Source organism: Brachyhypopomus gauderio, chromosome 13, assembly GCF_052324685.1.
Source record: "Brachyhypopomus gauderio isolate BG-103 chromosome 13, BGAUD_0.2, whole genome shotgun sequence".
Lineage (NCBI taxonomy): Eukaryota > Metazoa > Chordata > Actinopteri > Gymnotiformes > Hypopomidae > Brachyhypopomus > Brachyhypopomus gauderio.
In genome coordinates this window covers 5017551-5040764 of record NC_135223.1, presented here as the reverse complement: position 1 = coordinate 5040764, position 23214 = coordinate 5017551, and the positions used below count along the sequence as shown (strand labels likewise).

The 23214-nt window shown below is 45.6% G+C and overlaps 2 protein-coding genes across 3 annotated transcripts in view; one reads left to right on the top strand and one right to left on the bottom strand.

Annotated features, from left to right (window-relative positions):
* dnah5 (dynein, axonemal, heavy chain 5) overlaps positions 1-7245 on the bottom strand; it is a 92944-nt gene extending 85699 nt beyond the window's left edge. For both annotated transcript variants that reach the window (XM_076970439.1, XM_076970440.1), the window contains exon 1: positions 7007-7245. In XM_076970439.1, coding sequence (XP_076826554.1) covers positions 7007-7150 — 144 coding nt within the window. In that variant the 5' untranslated portion in view covers positions 7151-7245. The remainder of the gene's footprint in view (positions 1-7006) is intronic.
* Positions 7246-8072: 827 nt separating this feature from the next.
* triob (trio Rho guanine nucleotide exchange factor b) overlaps positions 8073-23214 on the top strand; it is a 99516-nt gene continuing 84374 nt past the window's right edge. Inside the window, 2 exon segments of the mRNA XM_076971307.1 lie at positions 8073-8379; positions 16362-16412. Of these exon segments, the coding sequence (XP_076827422.1) occupies positions 8313-8379; positions 16362-16412 (118 nt within the window). The 5' untranslated portion in view covers positions 8073-8312.

The following is a 23214-nucleotide window of genomic DNA, read 5'->3' as shown; positions in this document are numbered from 1 at the left end:
AGGACATTGTAGCTTCCCTTGCACAGCGGGGAATCACAATCAGTAAACGGCATCTGAAGCGAATTCTAAGCCTTTTAATGAACATTTATGACGAATTTTAAATGTTGCTTTGTGTTTCAGGTTTGAGTAGGCTACTTTAAATGCTTGAAATTGTAACTACTTCGTTTCACAACAAATATCTGTCTAACTGAACAGTTCTCTTGTATTAGGTTAACAAATACGAGCCTCTTGTAATTCCAGGAAACATGAGAGAACGTGAAGACGTTCAGATTGGGCGTTTTGAAAATAAACCATTAAACAACCATTAAACAATGTGATTAAAAGCGAATAATTTCGAGTATATGTATAAATGTTTAACTTATTTAAGTTTATCGTGCTGGGAAATATTGAACTGGACAAGTGCTTTAATTCCACCTTGTAAAGGTGTATGAACCCTGCAAACATGACTTTGTTCATTGCGCTGAGGCGCGGCGCGCGAAGTTACAAAATTCGAGAGGTGCACGACCTCGTGAATCGACAGCGCGCTAGACCCTCGCGCACGGGCAGAGCCACAGCATAAGCAAATAAGACCTAATAAACGTATCTCTACATCTAAACAATCAAAGTATATACAGTTTCAGGGAACTGTTACTGCCTCTCTCCTTGTATCTGCAATGTATGCGCTTAATGAATGAATGAAAACGTGCGCACGATTAAAACAAAACGTGCGCACGAATTGTTAATCGTGCGCACGAATTAATAAATCGTGAGCACGAATTACAGAAAACGTGCGCTCGATTGGTAAAACGTTCCCTCGTTTAATTTTTATTTTTTACCCATGTCCCCTCCCGGGCTCGGTAAATCTGTGTTGGAAGGTGAGGGGTTAAGTGGAAGTCTGTGAGCCTGTGTCTCCCCCTATCAGGACTGTGATGCCCGCTGTTCGTTTACAGAGGGCCTGGCAGTTATAATTCAGCACAATACCAGTTTCAAATGACAGGAAAATTGACCAAAAATTGACCTTAGTGGGCGGGCTTAACTGTATGATAATATCCGCCCGCTGTGGCGACGCTAGCTGTCGTTAGCACCATCGCTAGCTAGTTTCGATTCATCCCTTTGATGTCCTCGTGCGCGTTGTTTACATATTTCGCTTCCGAGGAACACGGAGCTGTGAACCTTATTTTGTTGGAACCTTATTTTGCTTAAGAAGTTATCTAGTACAGATATTATTGTTTATTGAGTTTCTAAATCTGCACTGTCGTCTCAGTTTTTAATTTTTTTTTATTGCAGTTAATTAGGAGAGGAAACTATTTTTTTTCGATGGGGGGGGGGGGGGGGGGGGGGGGTAATGGGAGTGGGCCCAGGTATAATGGTCACGGTTCGCTACTGATATATATATAATCCGAGTCATCTAGCTCTGATTATAAAGCAGTTCTTAAGTCCTCTTTGGGAACTGCTGCCTTAGAAAATGAGAAACAAACGTAACCTGGACTGAAGTGTTTTTCGCATCACAAGCCCGCATCACTAATCCCACAAGGTAATGTTCGCCAAACCCACTGCACCAGAAAACCTAACAGGCATGAGCAAACGCCAACGGACCGTGACGAGAGAGAGCCAGCGCGAGGGAGGCAATACGCCTATCTCGCTCATGTCTCACTCACATTCTGTGTGTATCATACATGTATATTAGCATGCATATGTGCATTCATTCTGTATTCATTCTCTGGCCAAGGTGCCTGCACCCAGCCCTAAACGTGACTCGTGCCACACCCCCCCCCCCCCCCCCCCCCCCCCGTCCTGCTTACCTTTAGGACCTTGGACACACTCTGCTTCCAGAACTGCTTCTTCAATGGATTGGACATCTCAGTTCCTTGTGCATGTGGCTCAGGGAGGATTACAGGTGTGTCACAGACCCCAGTTAGACACACAGCGACCCCAACCAGAACGGCACCAGGAGGAGGGGGGGAGGCTCAGACTCCTAACCACCACCCGCTCCACCGGGACCCCTGGAAGTCCCCTATAAACTATTAAAACAACTCAAAGCCCAGAGAACACAGCCAGGACGGGGCCAAGCAGCACGGTTTAAAAACCGTTGTCCTGTTACCATGTTATCATGGACCCGGCTGACCATGAACTGCGATCCAAACTGCAAGTGGGTGGAGGCTAGTTCCCTCTCAGGTTTGGACCATCACACTGTCTCGTGGTTATCTACACCCCCTGTTGGATGAGAGAGGGCGGCCAAGCGGGGTATTGCCATGTAACCCGGTCCGAGTCACAGTGTGCAAAGAAAACGATTTGGCCGTGTCTGCTCAGAAATCTGCAGTGTCCCCTCTGTGAGGAGCTTACATAAACTTTCCAATCACTTTGAGCCAGTGTGAAATGGCTCCCTGAGACTCAGTTTAGTGGGGTGGATCTGAGGCAAAACGTTATGCAGACCGTTTTGGAGTGTATCACAATTTGGTCACACACGCTGCCAGGAAGATAAAGTGTCTTTTCGTATGGGGAGAGAATGGGCCTCAATAACAAACAGGATAAAGGATGGCCAACCTCACCCGGAGAACCGTCGGCCCAGCCGTCATTCTACAGATAAAGCATGCAAGCAGATAAAGGAATACACCCGGCACACAGAAGAACTCAAAACAGGATATTTATTATTCATCAAAACCAAGTTTTATTTAGTCGCATGTTTCTGTTGTAGCAACGTTTCAATTAGTTATTTGGCAGTGGGACTCATACTCAAGCTCGGTGAACATAATGGAGATATTCAAATGGTTTCTGCACAATATGGAAAAAGCAACAGGAACAGGTGTTACGGCAGGACGGGGCGCTGTCCTCCGGTGTGACTTCCTGAGCAGACACACAATAAGGAGCATGAATTTGAGAAGCACGGGCTCAGCTTACTATGTTCTGAATGTCCGACTCACTACACAGCATCCCTCCTATTTCAACATTGCCAGGTCCTCCGATAATCCTCTTAATTAATATTACAGCATCTGAGGTCAAAACCCAGCGAGATGGTCACCGCTGTGGCAGAGCTGTGAATCTTAAGCAGGACCTCGCGAATTGTAAAGCATCGTTATCGTTTCCTCACCGACTCGGCTGTGGACCGGCCCGGGCGTTGGGTGAGCCGCCCGCGGGCCACAGATAGTCCCGTCTGCGCTGATGTAAGAGCTGCAGAGTTAGGGCTCCCTCTAGAGGAGGAGAGAAGCACAGCTCGACAGCTGTGACTTTTTAAATTTAGAGCATGTTGAAGTCAACGCAGCATGAGCTTGTGCACAAACGCACAGTTACACACACGAGGTATTACACGACGACGCAATATGCTTTACGAACAAAAGCACATGACACAATTGATTTGAGTAGATGGTGTTAATTAAAAATAGGCGCATCCGATTGAAATGAATGAGAAGGAGCTATAAAGGCGCGAGTGTCATGGTTAAAGATGGGCTTGTGTTGTTGGGTCGTGTGAAGGGTTTTTGCACCGCCCTCAACGGGAGGTGTTTGTGCAGCATACAACCGTGAAATCAGCGGCACTGGCGCTCACTGGAGTTATCAAGGCCGGGGCTACGCTACACTACACAGCTGGGCCGGGCTCTCAAGTGCTCCATCAAAGGCACACGTTGCTGTCTGCGTGTGATCACAGCTCTGCGTGGGCGCACGTGAGTGCACATCGACCCACCGCCCCTGCTCTGAGGCGCCTGCTGCGTGGAAGTCAAGTGTGAAGCTTTGTATTTAAGAGCGTCATCAATATTCCAGAGAGCCACGGCTGCTTCTTCTGGAGAGAGCTGCCTGTTAGCGGGGCCTGTGTAACTAGAGACCACATGCTGAATAATGCAGCGCCTCTGACAGGCCCTCAGCACCGAGAACATGCGCACGGCTGCTCCACAACCTTACACGCAACACACACACACACACACACACACACGCACACACACACACACTACTCATACACACACACACGCAACACACACACGCACGCACACACACACGCACACACACACACACACTGGACACACACGCAACACACACACACATACACACACACTACTCATACACACACACACACACACACACTACTCACACACACACACACACTACTCATACACACACTGGACACACACACTACTCATACACACACACTACTCATACACACACACAACTCATACACACACACTACTCATACACACACTGGACACACACACACTACTCATACACACACTGGACACACACACACTACACACACACTACTCATACACACACTGGACACACACACACACTACTCATACACACATTGGACACAACAACTCACACACACACACGCTCATCGCACACACACACAAACGCACACACACACAAAGGAGCAGTCCTTCAGTTATCCATGTTTCCACTTGGCCTTCCATGTCAAACGAAGACATCTGAGCAGGAATCACACAAGCACAAAGATGTGAAAAACAAAACCTCATCTCCGCGTGTCACAGAGAACTAAATCCAGGCTGGGGCCCCATGAAGCCCCAGGAGAACATCTCAGGTCACGGAGTGAGCAGACCAACAAATAGCATCTGCACATACCACGCTCGTCCGCATTAGAGTCAAAATCAAAGCAGGCTTCGCTGGCCAAGACGTCAGTCATGTACCTTGGTGGTAGATCGCAGTAGAACAGGCTACGTGATGAGTAAACGCTTCCATAGCAACACAGGTAGCTGCTGGGCACTTGGTGCTGCTCCACAAAACATCAGGCTCACTGATCCCAGATCTGTGTTCTGGGATTCATCAGGAAATACTCCATCAAGCCAACAGAGGAATAAATGGCTAACGGGATCTTTGGGGTAAAGGAGTGATCCAGCGTAAGTGCCCTCGAACGCCAAGCTCAATACCGACTGTGCAGATCATTTGAGCGCATGAGCATTCTGACTCCAAACATTCACTCACTCACCGTTACATCTGTCCCAGCTGTAGAGTTGGACAACCTGGTGAAAATTGGACTGCACTCTAGATATAGATTCATGTGTGAATGTTCTGTGATATATAGAATGCAGATACTGAAATAATAATAATCATCATATATAATAATAATAATGATAACAATAATAATAATATATAATAATATTAATAATAATGACAACTATTGCCACAAGAGGCGATTCTGGGTTCAAGCATGTATGTGGGCACTAGGGGCCTAAGCAGTCCATAGGGCACTAGGTTGAATTACTGTAAGCAAATTATTTACCTTTCATTAGAATGCATGAAGTGTACTTTTAAATGTCATGACTACTTAACAGACCGATGAAGCACTAAAGGCCCAAAAGACCAAAAAAAGGGCAAGATGATTCAGATCATAGAACTAAATCACATGCTGTGTGTGTGTGTGTGTGTGTGTGTGTGTGTGTGTGTGTGTGTGTGTGTGTGTGTGTGTGTGTGTGTGTGTGTGTGTGTGTGTGTGTGTGTGTGTGTGTGTGTGTGTGTGTGTGTGTGGTGTTTCATGTAAGCAATACTTTTCAGTCAGTTCCAGTGTTTGTCCAGTACTACCATCCTGATATGAAATAAGACATTTTAGTGAATTAAAAGGTTTGTTTGTGGTTTAGCTCATAGATCAAGAGCCATGACCTGTCTGTTTTGTGCATAACAGGCAGTGTACGTTTTTGTGGACTGTAGCACACCAGAAAGGTCAGTTGCACCAAACATGGCAAAAACTCACAAGAACCTCAATCTGTAAAAGTATTTCAAATTATGAGTTGATCACTTGCATGGCTTTTGAGTCATAGGCCTAGGTCAATGGGTAGGCCTATCATATGGAAAGTAAAAAAAAATCTAAAAAATGTTTTTGATAATTATTTACCAACAGAGCCCAGAGATTATGACACAATGGGATCAAATTCCTAGAATTTTTTTAAACTGATGTAAGAAAACTGCATTTTTGAATAACACTTGTAATTAGAAAAGTTTTTATTTCTTGTATGCAAGGAATCAATTTAATCCAGTTTTATGTTCATTTTTATGTTTATTTCATGAATGGCGCCACCTAGCGGTCAAATGATTAGAAACTTCGCACAATGATGAGAGTCCCAGTATATGCAGAGTTTGCATTCACGTTTGCAGGGTTGCCAACTCTCACGCATTGAGCGTGAGACACACGCATTTGATCGTCTTCACACGCTCTCACGCCACACATCCGATTTCTCACGCCGAAAAAAAAACTGGAAATCCAACCACTGGAGATCGATCGATCGCGATATAATACTTATACCCCCCCTCAACAATTTACGTTTGCCACCCATTATTACCTCGTAATAATAATAATCTAGCTTACTCTAAGCGATCTTAAGCTAACTGCTTGGGCAATTGGAAGAACATTCAAGTGTCCCCGTCTACAAGGGCTTGAACACCACGCATTCAAGTGGAAAATCTTCAGACGTGTCTAAAATTGTTCTAGTTAATGATTATGGGTTCAGTCTTAAACTGCTTAAATTCATGTTCCCAGTGGTCCACCGTTTAACATCTATTTTTCTACCTAAACGGTTAAATTGCAAATATGCTCCTTAAAAACAAAGAAACATGCGAATAATGTGGAAACAACAGCGCTCATTTTAGGCTCATTTTAGGCATTTTAAGTATAGTGATCTGCTGCCCTCTACTGGTTATGTGTTAGTACTGCATCCAATATCTCCCCTCCACCAATAAATTAGTGCGTGCTTATTATTACGTTAAGGCACCGTTAATTAAACTAAGTGTAAATTAAGTGTTTATCATTTGTGAACTGCTGTGTAGGCCTATGAATGTGTTTATATGTTAATATTATTGGCGACACTGGCATGAATTTAAACACCTTCGACTTTGCGACCTGTGTAGGTCTCGCCAGTGAGTCTTACACGTCGTACGAGTGTGTTTGCAAAATAGACAGAATTAACACGAAAGAACAATTCGCAACGTTTCACGAAGTAAACTTTTGTAGAAAGTTCTCGAGAAATTAAAACTTGTTCCAGAAGTGTCACCGAAAATCAGACACTAATTGAAGCGAAACGACGGACGTTACCTGGAGCTCTTTGACGCCCTCACCGGGAGCGGCGGGCTGGGCCATCCGCGCCCTCACGCTCGGCTTGTTTGACCGAAAACCCAGAGCCATGTTCTCACGTTCACGGCTTTTTAGAGAGTTCGTAAAATCAGATGTTTGGTACATATTTCACCGTGTTAACCGTTAAAACCGTTAACACGGCCTTCTGAGTCCAGGCGCGCGGTGTTTAAATCTCCCTGGCGCGATGCGCCCGGCGCAGTTTCTGCGTTTAAGTCCCAACTGTTGTTGGCTGTTGCCTTGGTGATACGACAGAGGGGTGTTGGGGCAAATCAAGCCCCCCCCCCCCCCCCACCCCCCCCCCCCCCCCCCCCCGACCTATTTATACGAATAAACATTAAAAGAGCTTAAGAAAACGCCTTGTATTAATAGAACGAATCTAACTATCTTCTTTTTACCAATAGAGCGAAACTACAGCCCCTTTATAACGACGTTTAGGCTCCTAACTCAAGTTCTGCTGCTTGGTAATGTTGTAATCCTCAATAACAGCCAGCAGGGGGCGACATTAGACAGTCTAACTTCATCCCACAAACAGCGCTTCATGTGTTATGAGTGCGGTACAATGTTACAATAATCTAGTTAATCACATATAGCACGAGAAAGTGAGCAAATGTTACACGAGTGAAGTGGTAGAAAGCAACATGGTAAAAAGAGAGACAGAAACGAACAAATTAACAACATAAGTAGCAGGAGATCGCAAAACGATCAAAAGAACATTAAAAAAGCAAGATACAGCCTGTGATGTGCTATTTATTTTTGTTTCGTTCTGTGCTATTTTTATTTATTCTGCTTTGTTTTCGTCCTGTGTTTATTTTTATTCTGTGTTATTTGGTTGTCGGTAGGGAAGGGCTGTCAACACCGTTATTTTCTGGCCCCCACCCACTGTAACTACATTCTGTCACCTAGCAGATTTATTCCTTTGGTCTCCGCTGTTTTCTGAATGGTCTCATGGTTGTTTTCGGGGCTGCAGACCCACCTCGGGAGGAGAGAGGAGGTTCGGGTGGTGTGATGGGCTCTTCCAGGAGGAGAGCCCCGTCCCAGACCTCCTCCTCCTCCTCCTCCTCCACCACCCGCGTCTCCAGCCCGACTCGCCAGCGCCGCCCACCGGGTCCAGGACTTCACCAGCGAGCCAAGATGGACGCTCGGGTCTCCCTCAGCACCGGGACGTGCGGCTCGTCCTTCAACCAAACGGGCTTCCCCTCCAGCCTCTCAGCATCGGACATCTGAACCCAATCGGACCTTGTTCGGATTGTCGTAAATATACGGCGCCATGAGCTCGGGGGAAGGAGAAGACACGTCCAAGGACGGGGCCGACATAGCGGCGTTTTTCAAATCCGGTAAGACGGGGAACGGTAAGGGGGGGTTTTGATTCGGTTCTGCTGTGGGTTTAGGTGATGAGGCGGAACCGAGGTAGGAGCGGACGCGCAAACAAAGCTCCGGTGACACGGGTGGGATGATGAGTCCGCGGATGTGATTATCGCAGTGGGATATCTCGAAGGTGCTTGAGATGATACGATATGGGTCATCGGTCCTGCAGTATTGGACCTTAATGCCCCACACACGGCCGTATCGATATGATGCACAAGAAGATGTGGTCTGGTGCGTCAGTAGGTCATGTTGGGTGTGAAATCAGGGCGCGTTTATTGTAAGCCGAATATGAGCATAAACATATATGAACATATGTGCTGCGTTCCGCCCCATCATCGTGTTAACCAGCAGCCTCTACAAAGCGGCTGATTTCCTGCGTATTAACGTTTCGTGTTTTCCGCGCATTATAACTGTTTTTAAGTATGACGTAGGCTTGTCCGTTCTCGTGGTGGGGTGACGTCATCGCTATAAACGTCGTGCAGCCACTAAACACAAACGACACAAACGAGCCGAGACGAAACGAGACGACGCACGTCAATCAAACAGAAACGGTCGTATTATTTAGTAAGCGCGCCGTAAGCCAGTGTTTCCCAGCTCCCAGGAATACCACACACTCCCCCCACATCCCCCTCCCAACACACCCATTTTATGCTCACGGACGACTCGATCGTTTGCTGACGTGATGAGGCAGGTGTGACGCGTGAACTGTGACGCGTGAAACACCGGGGTGCTCGTTGTTACGCGATTCACACCCTACCGACGGCGGCTGGTTGTGCGGTCAGCCGTGTCAGTAGTGTCCGCATCCTGTGTTCGGTCCAGTGCTCATACTGTGCAAAGCCATGGAGACGACCCTGTACAAGGCCCTGGGCCTGACCCACGCATGGGGAATCGCACTCAGTGTGTGTGTCTGTGTGTGGGTGTGGGTGTGGGTGGGTGTGTTTGTGTGCATGTATTTGTGTGTATGGATGACTTTGTGCATGATAGTGAAAACAAGTATTATGTCATATTACCTTATATTGCATCAAATCAAGCATCAGGACTAAGTGGTTTTTCACTAGAACTGCTTTCATGTTGTTACATTTGGAACTTTAGACACCAGATTTGTATCTATGCATCAGGTCCTTTGAGGATCAGACTCCCCATTGACTGGGTTCTGTTTAAACAGAGAAAATAAGACCCTGTTGTAATAAGCCGCTGTGGCAGCTGCCCTGACGTTTGTAAAATAAATATTATTCATGATTTAGATTTATTATTCATGATTTAGATTTATTATTCATGGTTTAGATTTTTAAATACATCTTACTCAACAATATTTAATTTGAACATAACATCTGCAATTTCAAACAGACATCATCCAATTATGTATATAAATGTGTACATGTGTAATAACACAGGAATAAATGACATATTCCAAAAAACAATGTAAGCACTGAAGGAGTCCCTTCCTGTCTGTTATGGGACAACCACCATCTTTTGGGGGAGTTTATCATGACAGCAGATACAATCTTTCTGTAATCCCAAACAGTGTCAGGAAAGCTCAAAGTGAATGAACTGGAAGGTAAACTTCTTTATGGAGGTGAATCTAAAAGTGCTTCCTTATCTCTGAGATCCTGCTCTGATCAATACTTCATCCTGCTCTGAGATCAGTTGGATCAATAATTCATCCTGCTCTGAGATCAGTTGGATCAATGCTTCATCCTGCTCTGAGATCAGTTGGATCAATACTACATCCTGCTCTAAAATAAGTTGGATCAATAATTCATCCTGCTCTGAGATCAGTTGGATCAATGCTTCATCCTGCTCTGAGATCAGTCGGATCAATGCTTCGTCCTGCTCTGAAATAAGTTGGATCAATGCTACATCCTGCTCTAAAATAAGTTGGATCAATAATTCATCCTGCTCTGAGATCAGTTGGATCAATGCTTCATCCTGCACTGAGATCAGTTGGATCAATACTGCATCCTGCTCTGAGATCAGTTGGATCAATACTGCATCCTGCTCTGAGATCAGTTGGATCAATGCTTCATCCTGCACTCAGATCAGTTGGATCAATACTGCATCCTGCTCTGAGATCAGTTGGATCAATACTACATCCTGCTCTGAGATCAGTTGGATCAATACTACATCCTGCTTTGAGATCAGTTGGATCAATACTTCATCCTGCTCTGAGATCAGTTGGATCAATACTGCATCCTGCTCTGAAATAAGTTGGATCAATACTTCATCCTGCTCTGAGATCAGTTGGATCAATACTTCATCCTGCTCTGAGATCAGTTGGATCAATACTACATCCTGCTCTGAGATCAGTTGCGTTGCATGTGGTGCTAAATGTACAGCTGATTGTTTTGGCTCTTATTCAGCAAATCATGTTACATATCCAGCAGCAATTTGATCCTTAAAATAAAGGCAGAATAGGTTTCTAAACCATCATCTGCGATGATGTTGCTTCAATATCATGTAGCCCCATTTCATGAAAATATTTGGACAATTTTTTTAGCAATTTGTCATTTTTGTGCGGTCAGCCTAACGATGAGGATGTGCTGCGTATTATGATGAAGATTCGTTTGCGGCTGCTGGACGTTGTGGCGAAGACGCCGGCGGTCTCCGAGTACGTCTGGACGCACCTTCTCATCCTCCCGCCCTAGCCACCGAGCGATGGGTGGGGTCTGCGTGGGTCTGGCAACCCACCCCAATGCCCTTCGGTTGGGGGTCAGAGCTGCTGGGCCCTGCTGGTGTCGCCTGGACCGGCCTTGCAACAAGATGCACATGGAAAAGGATGGCAGAGTCACAGCTACATACAAATAAGATGTCTTTCATTCATTCTGGTTGATGAGATTGTCTGCTGTTTTCCATTACGCACGGCCCATGCTGCCTCTTAACTCAACGGGGAGGTCACACTCGTGCTGATTGGACCGTGCCTGGTCACATGGTATGTATGGCTTTGAGTGGTGGTGGCTAATTTAGAGTGGTCCCCATGTGCAGCACACACTTGGGTGATGATTGAACATCTGGTGATGCTACCCCAACTACTAGATGGCTAGGCAACCCAAGATGGAGAAACATCTCCAGCTTCTCCTTGGTCTTTGAGCAGAGAACCTCACAGCCTGGCTCTTCTCTGTGGGGTGACCCATCCTGAATGTGCCCACGCCCGTCTGGCGTTCTCATTGATCTCAGATCTTCAGGCCGTTGAGTTTGCTGTACCATGGTGGCTCACAGCCGCAGTAGACACCCACTGGATTCCTCTGTGGTATATGTTAACTGGATTCCTCTGTGGTACAAGTTCACTAGATTCTTCTGCAGTAGATGTCCACTGGATTCCTCCACAGTAGATGTGCACTGGATTCCTCCACAGCCCCTTACCAGATGTCCACTGGATTCCTCTGCAGTAGACACTAACTGGATTCCACCACAGTAGATGTCCACTGGCTTCCTCTGTAGTAGAAATCCACTGGATTCCACCACAGCTTTAGAAGCTTAGAGGTCATCACCATGTCCTCCCTAATCGTGTGGTGATCACTCCGTGTAAATGCTCTGCATTCTAGATTTAGGGTTTGAATGAATTTGGACGGTGTCCTGGTCTTGGAAAAGAGCTGATATTATAACTCTTAAGGCAGTACAACCACAAGAAGACATTTGTTACTGCTTCTATTATATTGACTGTCAGGTTCCATCTGAGATGTTGTGTCTGGCTTTGTGAGAGTAACTTTTCCCATTGGTGCACTCATTTTGTCGTTTGTTGTTGGCAGACTGATTGAGCTTTGCTCATTTCCTGCAATCTGCTGTGGTGTTTTTGACTCCAAGGAGCTTTCGTAGTGGAAATCGGTTGGTGTTTTTATTACGCCTGATTAGGGGTTAGCACAAAAGCTAGCCACCATTTGTGGTTTGGAGGGTTCCTTGCTTCGCCCCATTTCAGTAGTCCACAAGATCTATACAAGTAGAATAATACAGACAATTTTAGTCAGTAATCAGTACTGAGTTCATGTTTTCTTTCTCAGGGGCCTCTCAGCTGGGTGTAGTTAAGTAGTGGTTACCTGTGTACGGCCCTTCGAACGGTGTCATTTTAGTTTATTCCTCCCAATTTTTTGTGTTTCCATTAACATTATTTTTGGCTGGTTAATGATGAAAAGCTGTCGTTTAGCAGATGGTGTTTAAAAGGTCTTGGTTTACATTTTATTATTGTAAATTGTGACACTTTTAACTTAAAGTTCCATTTTTATTTTGAGGAATCTAAGGCCATCTGGCACATAGGTGCACATACAGCAAGGAAACTGACACACAGACATATCAGACATTACAGACATATCAGTGAAACTGTTATGTCAGTGACATATCAGTGACACTGTTACCCACAAAACATGTATACACATAGAATATGTAATTAAATAATAAAGGGATATAGATAACTGTGCATCACACTGACAAGAATGATAATCTTCTCTGTATTTCATGATACAGAGGATATAAGATGCTAATTTCAATGTGTGTTCAGAATGACAAATAAATGCGAGATCGGTGTAAATGTGTTAGCGGAAGCTAATTTACATGTTTATTGTGTAAATTGCAATACAGTCGCATAAAAATGGTTTCTCGTAATCGGCCGCACAGGCGTTAGGAGTGAACGCATGGACGTAATTTTGATTTCAAAAGTGGGGGGGACATGGATTCGTCGCTATTTAAATATTCGGTTTTAACCGTAAAAACTGGGGGGGACCAAAGCCGGCTTTTGAAAAAGTGGGGGGGACATTACGTCCGTGAGTGAACGTATATTCCCAGATCTTGTCTCCCAGTGGTGTGTTCCTCCAACTGAATGGTGCTCAGGACAGGACAGGACAGAAATAACGTTCATGTTAACAGCATGTTGTATATGGATGTAACTGAACACTGCAGTTTCATAGCAGACGTGTACAGAGAGTTCAGGATATAGTCAACGTTGTGATTTTCTATGGTTGAAGTGTAACGCGTAAAACGTGTGTTTTTCACCTACACCTTAGGGAAACCATAAAAATACAGCAAGACATCCACCCAGTTTCCCTCCACATCTAACTTTAATAGCATATTGAAACATATTTTCTTGTCTTGCATAACAGTGATTAGACGCTAACTATAATTTTGTCCAGAACATAATACATCTGGCCTCATCAGAACCAGACAGCACTAAACCGGCCCAGAACATCCAGAGCAGCTTCATTACTCACACTTGTGCTGATACTCAGTAGTTTTTAACGCTGTGAAACCCTCTCAGTGTTTTCCACTGGTTCCATGCCCCATATCTCACACTCTACTGTATTCCAATGATCGTTTTGCGCAGGTCGAGCATCTGAAGGGTCTTGGAGTAATTGCTTCTCTGTTTTCATAACCGAAGCCAGAAGGAGCAACATTTCTCACCTGCCTGTGTATCTGTTACGCCAGCCCATCCCTGATGAAGCACACTGCTTGCTGTCCGGTGTAGGGAAGCTGCTAGCATTCAATAGCATAGCGCTATTGTCGAGTTCAGCTTCTGGAAGCAGGAATACCGATGAAGGCAAGACGCCTGCTCCCGCGGCCTGCGTTACACACGTAGCACTAGGTTACCTGAAACTGATTTAGAATCCAGTGGGGGGCAGGTGAGGTGTGTGAGTGTGTGTGTGTGTGTGCGTGTGTGTGTGTGTGTGTTGGGGTTGTCGGTTTGAAGGGGGAAGGACAGGGTGAAGCCTGTTTTTCTGAACCCATGTGCTTTCCCTCAGATTTACACATCACGCTCCAACTTCACAAGCCTGCATTCCACACAGGCATAATTGTCAGTTGGCCTCGGTAGAATCTACATTCTGAATAGCATTATGGGTAATGAAGTGGCGATACGAAATTATCACATTTGGAAATGGTCACCTCTCTCTCTCTCTCTCGCTCTATCTCTCTCTCTATCTCTATCTCTCCCTCTATCTCTCTCTCTCTTAACTCTCTTCCTCGCTCTCTCTCCCTCTCTATCTCTCTCCCTCCATCTCTCTCCCTCTTTCTGTCTGCCTCTCCCCCCTCTCTCTCTCTCTCTCTTTCTCTCTCTCTCTCTCGCTCTATCTCTCTCTCTCTCTCTCTTTCTCTCTCTCTCTCTCTCTTTCTCTCTCTCTCTCTATTACTCCCACCCCTCTTCTTGCTTAAAGAACACTACTGTACAGTTGACTCTGGTGAGCAGGGCTTCACAGGGACTTTGGGGAGAGATGTGTGTTATCATTAAGGTGCATCTCAATGGCTGGCAAAGCCAAAGGTGAAGTCACGAGAGGAGATTCTGTGCTTTGATTTTTAAGCACATACACACACACACACACACACACACACACACGCACACTTGTGGTGGCCATTAAACGGACGCTAACTGCTAGCGTTTTCATTTACGCAGCAATCTGTTCTTGTTATTGGACGCACAGCGTCTTGTCTCTGAAGAGCAGCTCTCACAGTACAGTAAGAGGTGCACATATACGCTGGATATCTGGTTGGCGCACGTGTGTTACTGATATGGGGTAATTCGGCACACGTGTGTTATTTGTAGGGTAGGTGAGAGCTTCTGTGTTATTGGTAAGGGGTCAGTACATTAATGAGAAAGGTGCATGCCTCTATATCATCTACAGATGCAGTTCTATCTATCTGCGTGGCCCAGAGACCTGGATGAAAGGACCACGGTGGCTGAACTGGGGTCAGCCAGTCGCCCTGTCTGATAGATGGCTGACACTGGCACCATACCATTAGCACTGATTTCAGATCAGTGAGGACGCCTTCCTAAGGGCAAGGTCAGGCTGATGGACTCACGTGGCTGTTCTGGGGTCAGTTGTGAACATTATCAGTCATTGTCAGACACCGTCTTGTTGTCTTGTTGTAAGGGAGAGTTTTAGGCTGTTTTGGCTCTTAAGACTAAGATTAAGATTAATCCTAATCAGATTAAAGCATCAGAAAGGTACTGCCATTAAACCTTGTGAACTACAAACACACATTCACACGTGTATTGAATGCACACTAGAGTCTGCAGTAATGTAGCCCCGCACCACGGATGAAACCACACACACTTGCATTAGGCCTCTTTGCAAGAGAAATAGGCATGTGCCGTGTGTCTCTGCTGCGTGTGTGCTAATGTGCTAACGCGCTAGTATGGTGGTCCCCTTTGCTATAACAACGGAAGTCGTATGTCAAATAAAGCGACTTCGGAGCAGTTTCAGATACGGGGGTGTTTAAATGAACGGAAGCTCGCGCTCTGGTTATAAAAAGAAAGAACAATATTGGAAATGCAGGAGGTTCATCTGCAGCTGGAAGACCTATGTTAGTATCCATGGAGCTGTAGAGCAGACACACACACACACACACACACACACACCAATTTTCTTTCCAATTCAGTTTGATTTATAAAGCATTTTTACAGCACAGGTTGCAACAACTTTACAAATGTGTGGGTCCAGATCCTTAATGAACAAAGAATCATTTTCTTTAAATGTTCCCCCCTGTGTGTCGAGTGTTTGTAGGAAGAGTGTACAATGCTAGAGACACTGTTATGGAGTCTCACTTCTCTATCGCCTCCTCCTCCTCCTCTTTTGGCGGTGTTTATGTGTTTCGGTGCGTTTCGGTGCGTTTCCCGTATATTCAGCTCTGTAAGTGTGCTAAATGAAGATTTAACGCACTGCAGGGGTTAGCTCTGACCCACACCATATATTTTCAGCTGAGGCGGGCAAAAGTGTGTAAACTTAACTCTCTTTACCCCCTTCGTGACCACAAAGAAGCTTTGAACTGTCACATTTAGTCTGAACAGGAGGGCGATTTTTCGAACATGTGACGGGCTGTTGGGTCACATGTCCCGTTTGGTTAAACGTTGAAGCCTGTTCAGAGTCCCCACATCAAAGCATTTTAAGACACAGCTTCGTGTCAAGGGGGTCTGGGCCTGTTTTGTATTCATCCATCTCTCTCTCTCTCTCTCTCTCTCTCTCTCTCACTGCAGATTGCTCACTTCCCAAGTGTGAGGCCAAGCATGATTTAGCTGGGCACACTGGTAAGTAACCAAACTGAACGTCTTCTCCTGGTGCTTTAGTGCTCTTTAATTTCTCTGTCTTTCGCTGGGCTAAAACATTTTGCCCGAGAGGCCCGAAATGGCTGCCATCGCACTGACCGATCCGTCCGAGCCAAATCAATCTAACGGTCACAAGGTTCCGGTTTGGTCCGGACCAGGCTAGTTTAATCCTGTGTGACAACAGGACGGTGACCACCAACAGTGGGCTCTTGACCCGGCCACTTTACTGGATCCCGTACGGTCTCCGATCGATCTGACCTTTCGACCCTGATCACTGTGCGCTGGCCAGCGGTGGCCAACGATAGCCCTTCAGGTGCTGTGCTTGGAGATACAGGTTCCCATGAAGCACTAGCACGGCTGGACACACTGTCGCCACCAAGTTCTTCAACCAAGGATGTTGCATCAGTAATGGGGTCATTTGTAATTTTGTTATTCACATGTGTTTTTTTATCCTGCCCTGGGGTGTTGGATATCTTGGACCTGATTTTTGTAATTTGCCGAGCTGGTTCAGAGATACATGTGGTTTTTCTCTGTAATGGATGAAGTGCAGAGACTTTCAGTTGTCTTTGAAAATTCTGTCAGTGTTGCTAAATGCTTCGAGCAGTTAAGGAAGCGTGTCAAAAAGTATCTGGATGTGCACTGCATATAGTGTTCTTGAATTTATTTCTCATTTCATTATTACTATAATTATATTGTCTGTTAAGTTGAATTGGCCTATTAATCATCAGAGATCACTGTGCTTGGACAGATTGATGAACTTGATCTCATTTGACCACATGCTCCTTTGAGGACAAATGAAATTAAAAGAATATATTTCTTGTTTAGATCTTAGATTAGTTTTTCTTGGACATAGCATGGGTTAATTTGAGGAGTCACGTATACTGGATGTGACCGGTCCAAGCCGCAGTGGTTCTCCTACGGTTCTGCCGTGAGGGCCCGTTCTCTAATTGGAATCTGAAGGGCACAGGGCTCACGCTGGGTCGGGCGGCCTCAGCTGGGCCCAAGAAGCAGTGCCACAAAGACGCTGCCCAGAGGACGTTTTTGTCTCTGCTGCCAGAGCCATTCGCTGGTCTGTCAGTGCCCGCCGGGTTCTGCTGTAGCCCGGCCCGACCACTCCGGACCAGACCTGAAAGCACCAATGTTTTTTGTTAGGCTTGGACAGGGGAAAACCTCGAAATGTCAGCACTGCATCTGTAGCTCTTGGTGGGAAGATTGTGGGGTAAGGGGTGGGGGGGGGTGGGGGTGGGGGGGTGGGGGGTGCGTATTCAGGGATGGCCTGAAAGACCAAAGCAGTTGATTGGGTTAGATAACATGCAAGGTCAGGTTTACTGTAACTAATCAAGCACTTTCTGTTGATGTCTTATCTGGCGTCGGTAGCTTTCCGACGGTAACAAAAGGTTAGAGGAGACGTGTTTTCCATCTACTTGAACTGACTGAACATGCGACAGCAAATGGTATTTGGTTCAAAGCTTCATTTACCTTGTTGAATCTTCCACGTACCAAAGCTAAATAAGCCAAAAATGTTCAACTGCTTTGCCGACAGTCTGTGTAATACCTCGAAGTAATCAAATTGCGAATTGCAAATCAAAGGGCTGTCTCTCTGTTCCTGAATATCCACCCCAGCTGGGGAGATCCTTCTGCAGGTGAGTCCTGCACCTTGCTTCATTATCACACAGCTCCCAGAAACCTCCCGTCCACCAAGCACAAGTTTCTTGGTGGCTGTAAACTGCGATAAACTTTGTTAACTTCCCTTTATAACTCCATATCATAGAAATTCCCAATAGTGTGGAAGCATTACTTTAGTAAAGAACCCCAATATATGTCTGAGGAAGATAAGAGCACAAAAATAGTCTGAGTTTGAAGAAGATAAGAATGTGAAATTTGTGGTTCGTTGGTACAATGTGTGTGTGTGTGTGTGTGTGTGTGTGTGTGTGTGTGTGTTATAAGAGGTTTTGAGATTTTTGGAGATGACACAGAGGGTAGTGATGAAGAGGAAGATCTGGTACTTTCACACTACAGTGTCCTCCAGAAGAGGAAGAGGCCTTGTGCCCCAAACTCCCTGTCAGTGGTGACGTTAGACATCGGAGATTAGGAATGTATATCAGTGCAGCACTGGCGTTAGTCTTTTAAACTAGATTATAGAATTATGTAAGTAATACTCATTCTTGTTCCCAAAAATCACTGTTAATTGCTCAGCAAGTCATAAACACGAGGTGTGAACAAAACTGCGTGTTCTTCTCTACTCCCAGTAGCACATAAATATTCACTGTAAATCACTGTGAAAATCAGAACCAACTGGACTACACATCTGAAATGACTAGTTATTACTTGACGTCTGTGGTTTCTGCCTAGCAACCTGTGAGTTGGAGGTGGAGCCTGGGCTGGAGGCGGAGTCCAGACTGGAGGCGGAGTCCAGGCTGAGTCTGCTGTTGCTGGTGTGTACACTCCGTAGGTGTGAGGCAGCTACACACAGATTGCTCGTGTAAGCGTGGCAATCTGATAAGGGGCGTTTCATCCGGGTCACCTGGCCGGAAGTGGTTCCACAACCCAAACAATAGCGTCCTATATTCAGCCTGCTGTGAGCTCACGGTAGCATGTCGGTTTGAGCCCAGAGGAAATACGTTTTCCTAAGTCTGCTTTGAATTTCAGCTTTGACAGGCAAAAACAGGCAGCGTCGATACATTTGTATTATAAAGGACATGAACAGTTGTCTTTGAACATGTTGTGAGGAGAAAACGGCCTGGTTCTGAGAACAGTGCCTCTGATAATCTTCTTTGGTTATCTCTCACTCGAGGGACTTCTGACTATTCAAATGAATTAAGGTTTCATAAGATCAAGAGTGACCCAGATTTTCCAGTGCAAAAAGGACTTTGATCAGCGGCCAATGAATGTGTAGCCTTGTGCGAGTAAGTTTGATTATTGGCGCTGTTTGTAGAGCATCCGTCTTTCGGAAGGTTGCACCCTCAGTGGGCTAATCCCAGGTCTATCATCTTGGTGCCACGACCCGGATAAATGTCCGCTGATGTCTATCAGTTCCTTGCTTGTTGCTAGCAGAGGGCATTGGTGAAGTAAATGTGATGTAGCAGGGTACATGAGCCCTGCTAGTGATTGGCCAATGCCAGAATGAATTTGCAAAGCCCAACTTTGACACAACCATTATACCCAGACACACTTAAAGATATGATCAACGAAGCTTTAAGCAACAAAATATAGCACTGATAGTGGATAATCTGAAAACAAGGAAGAATTACTAACATATAAAAAAGACAGCTGGTATTTATCATATTATTTGCCAGTGTTTAAGGTCACTTTGCCTGTCAAATGTTCACCCTCAGAGAAAAGGCAGATAACTGATTTATTGATCCTTTCAGATTCTAGCTTTCAGCTATATTGATCATGCATCCCAGCGTATTTCCTTAAGTATGAGATGGAATGTTTTGTGTAAAAAAGTTCTGATGACCAGCTTATGCATTCAATTGCATAATATAGACAACAGCTCTTGTATTGCAACAAAAGCCTACCACTAGCTCAGCACAACAATTTCTGTGGGTTTACCTAATGTAAACAGGAAGTGTTGCAGTCCTTCTTGAACTTTATTTCCCCTGGAATCATTATGAGAAGGACACTTTCTTTTCTGGGAAGGACTTCAGGGGATTCATTTAGGAGTGTATTTTGCTTCATTCAGAATACTGCTTAATGGGTATTTATTATGAAGGAAGGAATATCTCAAACTTAGTAAATGAAAAAGATGCACAAAAGCAAACACTATATTTGCCTTCAGTGGGATTGTAATGTAAAATTAATTTTTAGAATGAGTGTTTTCTGTACTTGAAGAGTTTAGCACAAAAATATGAATATTGTATTTATTCAAATTATGAAGTGCCATCAGTGTCAGGCTCCATGACTGCTGTGAAACCTTAAAACATATCGAATGTTCTTCTCATTCTTGCAGCTCGAAATTGCATGTCAGGAGAGGACATGTCAGTAATGGTCATGTATGTCAAGAGAGGACATGTGTGTTAGGAGGACATGTGTCTCAGGAGAGGACATGTCAGTAATGGTCATGTATGTCAGGAGAAGACGTGTGTTAGGAGGACATGTATGTTAGGTGGACATGTATGTTAGGAGGACATGTATTAGGGGTGGGAAAAGTGCTTTGGTAAAATAAAATGGTTTTTGTTGTTACCAAAATTCTTGAGCTTCATTTTGCGAGCTGTCAGGGCTGGCTCGGATGCAGTTCCCCCAACCGTCGCTAGGGGCACCAGAGTCAGTCCCAGACTAAACTGGCGTAACCGTACGTTCTCAGCCAGTCTCTGCTTTCTCTGTGATTGCTTATCGTTTAATGGTGTCTCGCCACCTCTCTCTGTTATGCTTTCTCTTTACTTATTTGAGTATCTCATGCGTCGCTTCCTGACTCATCTCAAGTTTTCCCAATCCTGTATTTCTTCCTATCCGTTTTGTCTTTATTTTTGGGAAGGGTTTTATTTTGCTGCAGCATTTTTTGCCAGTTACTTCTGCTGGTGTCCTTGGTTTCGTTTTCGCGTTGCATCTATCCGCGCTGTTTTTTAGTTACTGTTGTTATTTTGTTTCTTCCTCCCGTCTCACTACGGTTGAGTGTTATTTTTCACGCGTTGTATTTTCCGCATTGGTTTTTTGTTTCTATTTACTCCGTGCCCTCACGGTTTTGGTTTCTATTCTCTTGCGCATCAAGTCTTCCGTGTTGTTTTGTTTGTTCGTTCTGGGTCGCTGTGCGCGTTTTCCTCTCGCTAATACATGTGACGTGTGTCAAACGTCTTGATCTTGCGAGCCGGTCCATCCTTCTCTATATTATTTCTCACCCTTCTCTATATTAACGCTCCCGTGTTCACCGCATTCCCCGGCATTTGGTAAAAACCAAAATGAACCCATATTTTTGCCTTAAATGAAGCCCGGACAGGTTGAATATCTCTTTCCTCCATGTGTTTTGAACCTTTTCCGCGCATGAGTGTGTCCCAGAACATGCTGCGTAAAGTCTCGCGTAATTTTGTAATTACGTAACACGAGACTTCACCACGACTTAGAATCGATTTTGGGACATTTAAAATCGATTCTGAATCGTAGTAAATGAGAATTTTTGATATATGAATCGATTTTTTGGCACACCTCTAACATGTATGTTAGGAGGACACGTATGTCAGCAGAGGACATGTATTTTAGTAGGACATGTAGGTCTGGAAAGGACATGTACATTAGAAGGACATTATGCCACCAGAGGACATGTATTTTAGTAGGACATTATGTTAGGAGAGGATGTATACACTAGGACAGGGGTGGCCAACCCGCCAGAGACCTAGACCCATTTTTTGTACTGTGTAATGGCAAAGAGCCACATCATGCATTGGCGAGTGTAAGTTGTTGAGCGGGTGGGGTGGCGAGTGTAAGTTTTTGAGCGGGGGGGGGGGGGGGGGGGGGGGTGTTATTAGCTGTGAAGACAGTCAAATGCGTGTTTTCCACTACGGCGATTTTAAAAGTATTAGCGGCTCGCTAGGCTTGTAAACAAACCGCGCACCACGAAAATGTAGCAGTGTGTCGCCCCGTTAGTGCAGGTGAGCCCGCGGACCGGCTGGGGAGCCGCACGAAACCAGGCAAAGAGCCGCATGCGGCTCGCGAGCCGCGGGTTGGCCACCCCTGCACTAGGAGGACATTATGTTAGGAGAGGACATGGATGCTGTCTCCTCACAAGCATCAGGGCTGGTCTCCCAGCATTCCAGGTCCAGGCTCTCAGATCATCCTTGTCCACCAGGCCCCGCCCCCACCCCATCCACCGTCCACTCATATCCCAGATAGGTCAGTCCTGGACCAGTGGCGTGCTGCGAGCTCCCAGCAGGTCCCGTCTGCCGTCCTTCCTCTTGCGCAGAGCTGTGGGGGATGTGGCGGATAAGCAAGGGTGGTCTTGCAGATCCTCGCTGAGTCACTGGACCTCCACTCCCCACAGCATGACTCTGCTATTTCTGTCACTTTTTACCAAGCGTTCAGTGAGGAGCTGTTTCGAGGCCACACAACAGTGTCTTTGCATCGTGTGTCTGGCTTTCAGTGCATTAAAGGGAACTGGCATAGTTGCTGTTGGTTTGGTGGCTATGGACTTGCATTCTGTAATTATGTATTCTTAAGATTCATTTGACACTTCCTTAATATTGCCCTCTCCGTTATTCTAATGCAGGAACTCGGGCTTCACCACATTACTCAGAGTACCGCCTATCCCAGTATCCTCAGTGTATCCCTATCCCAGGATCCTCAGTGTACCCCTATCATAGGTCCCTCAGTGTACCCCCAATCATATGTCCCTCAGTGTACCCCCTATCCCAGGTCCCTCAGTGTACCCCCTATCATAGGTCCCTCAGTGTACCCCCTATCATATGTTCCTCAGTGTACCCCCTATCATGTGTCCCTCAGTGTACCCCCTATCATAGGTCCCTCAATGTACCCGTTATCCCAGATCCTTCAGTGTACACCATATCCCAGGTCCCTCAGTGTACCCCCAATCACATGTCCCTCAGTGTACCCCTATCCCAGGTCCCTCAGTGTACCCCCTATCATATGTCCCTCAGCGTACCCCCTATCATAGGATCCTCAATGTACCCCCTATCCCAGGTCCCTCAGTGTACCCCCTATCACATGTCCCTCAGTGTACCCCTATCCCAGGTCCCTCAGTGTACCCCCTATCATAGGTCCCTCAGTGTACCCCCAATCATTTGTCCCTCAGTGTACCCCCTATCATAGGATCCTCAATGTACCCCCTATCCCA